The sequence below is a fragment of the Carlito syrichta genome, unplaced genomic scaffold (assembly GCF_000164805.1).
Source record: "Carlito syrichta isolate Samal-C Ts95f unplaced genomic scaffold, Tarsius_syrichta-2.0.1 Scaffold307224, whole genome shotgun sequence".
In the NCBI taxonomy this organism is placed as follows: domain Eukaryota; kingdom Metazoa; phylum Chordata; class Mammalia; order Primates; family Tarsiidae; genus Carlito; species Carlito syrichta.
Window position 1 is genome coordinate 218,968 of NW_007251320.1, and position 2,554 is coordinate 221,521.

General features: G+C 51.6%; 1 protein-coding gene across 2 annotated transcripts in view; it reads left to right on the forward strand.

The window, feature by feature from the left end:
• SCAMP2 (secretory carrier membrane protein 2) overlaps positions 1–2,554 on the forward strand; it is a 30,732-nt gene that overhangs the window by 22,601 nt on the left and 5,577 nt on the right. For both annotated transcript variants that reach the window (XM_021715621.1, XM_008064203.2), the window contains one exon: positions 421–522. In XM_021715621.1, the coding sequence (XP_021571296.1) occupies positions 421–522 (102 nt within the window). The remainder of the gene's footprint in view (positions 1–420; positions 523–2,554) is intronic.

Consider the following 2,554-nt stretch of genomic DNA (forward strand, 5'->3'; position numbering starts at 1 on the left):
GGAGCCCAGCAGGTCAAGGTTGCAGTGGCCGGGAGCGGCCACTGCACTCCAGTCTGGGTGACAGAGTGAGACTCCAACTCAAAAAAATAAATAAATTACAGATAAGTACTCCAGGAGACGGAGTGTTAAGCTCTGGGTATTGCCCTCTGGGGGAGCAACTTTGTCAGCTCTTTGACGAAGGGTTGGGCACTGACCCCTTATTAAATGGGAGGGCGATGAAAAGCAAGCCCTTCTTGACTGTGGTGGGGGATGGATGGGATGTGTGTGTGTCCCCTCATGGACAGTGTGGCAGGTCTCCTGGAACTGTCTCTTGCCCATCCTGCCCCTGGTGCCTAGTAGCGAGAGATGTCCTATCTAGTAGGGAATGCTCAGAAACATGGCCGTGGTCCTCTTGTGACTTACTTCCCTCTCTCTTCACAGGTCCGACAACTCCTTCAGCTTCTTCGTGTTCTTCTTTATATTTTTTTGTCAAATAGGGATCTACGTCATCCAGTTGGTTGGGATTCCTGGCCTTGGAGACAGGTGAGACCAGGGGCAACATGGAGGGAGTTAGGCTTTAGATGATGGGGTCAGCCTCTCTTGCCTTGTTTCCTGGCTCCCAGAGAACTCACAGATGCCTCTGCTTCTCCATGCAGGGAAGGGGGCAGAGGGCAGCTGGGATCTGTGTGGGACTCTCTCTCCAGCGCCCCATCAGTAGCCGCTCCCTGTCTTTTTTTTCTTGATGCTAAAGACATTAGAAGACACTGTCTCTCCTTGCTCTCTGCTTTCTAGGATGTTGTGGGTAAACTTGACTTGAATCTGTAGGCTCCCCAGGCTGTGTCTGGCACTGTGTCTGGCTGTGTCTGGCACTGCAGCCTCTTCCTTTTCTCCTGCTACGCCCTCCTGGAGGCTGATGGATGCCCTGGCCTTTGGAGACCCTGAGCTGTGACTTTTTCTAGAGGCTTCATAACTTTAGGAGGATGGGCTCTTGCCCGCCTGGACAGGCACCTTCTGGTCCCCTCATTGAGCATATGGTTGGTGGAGCTTCCTGGGTACCTCGGTCCTCAGCTCAAAACTAATCTCAGAAGAAAAGCTGATGGCTGATGTTTTTCTTTCTGCCCCAGTGCACAGGCAGCATTGCAGAAAGGTCAGGCTGGCACATGGCTGAGAAGCCTGAGCCTGGAAGGGCGGCACTATTTTGGTCCCCTCCCTCCGGCAGAGCTGGCAAGTCCCGAGCACTGGGGAGAGGAGAGCAGCCTCCCCTTGCCCCCTGAGCAAGTACACATCGCCCTCCCGCCACCCCTCATCCGCCTCGTCCTGCTGTCACTCATCTGGCCCCCTTTGGCCAGTGACCCAGTTTCAGTACTCGTTACCCTAAGTGGGATCCTGGGAGAAAAGCTGTGGTTCATAACTGCTGTTTGCACCCAGTCAGGGAAGAGATGGCTTGAGTTCTGGCCCTGGCTCTGCCTTCACTGCCCTGCCTAGGCTTACTTCGTTGTGTAATGCCTTTCCAGAACCTTGCATGGCCATTTCCCATCGTGCCTCACAATACCCATGGGTGGGTGGGTACGATACTCCCTTTTGGGTTATTGATTATAAAATACACATAAGATTTACCATTTTATTTACTACTGAAATCATTTTTTTTTGAGTTGGGGTCTCTCTCTGTTACCCAGGCTGGAGTACAGTGCAGTGGCATGCTCACAGTTGCTGCATCCTCGACCTGCTGGACTCAGGCGATCCTTCCACCTCAGCCTTCCAAGTAGCTGAACTACAGGCATGCATCACCACACCTGACTGATTTTTTGACTAATTGTAGAGACAAGGTCTTGCCAAGTTGTCCAGGCTGGTCTCAAACCCCTGGACTCAGGCAGTCCTCTCGCCTCCGCCTCCCAAAGTGCTGGGATTACAGGCATGAGCCACTGCACCTGGCCTGCTGAAACCATTTAAAACTATACAATTCTGTGACATCTGGTACATTCACAGTGTTTTGCAATCATCACTGCTGTCTAGTTCTAGCACATTTTTATCACTCCAAAAGGAAACTCCATGTCCAGTAAGCAGGCACTCCCCATTAAACTGCTTTCTGGCTGGGTGTGGTGACTCACACCTGTAATCCCAGCACTTTGGGAGGTGGAGGTGAGAGGAGTGCTGGAGCCTAGGGGTTCGAGGCCAGCCTGGGCAACTTGGCAAGACCTCATCTCTACAATAAATTTAAAAAATTAGCCAGGTGTGGTGGTGTGCTCCTGAAGTTCCAGCTACTTGGAAGGCTGAAGTGGAAGGATCACCTGAGCCCAGCAAGTTGAGGCTGCAGTGGCCGTGAACATGCCACTGCACTCCAGCCTGGGCAACAGAGTAAGACTCCGACTAAAAAACAAACAAAAAAACTGCTTTCTGCCTCTATGGATTTACATATTATGAATATTTCATGTAAATGAATCACATACTATGTGACTTTTTGTGTCTGGTGTTCTTCACTTAACATAGTGTCTTAGCCAGGCTCGATGGCTCAGCCTGTAATCCCGCACCTTTGGGAGGCTGAGGTGAGTGGATTGCCTGAGCCCGTGGGTTCGAG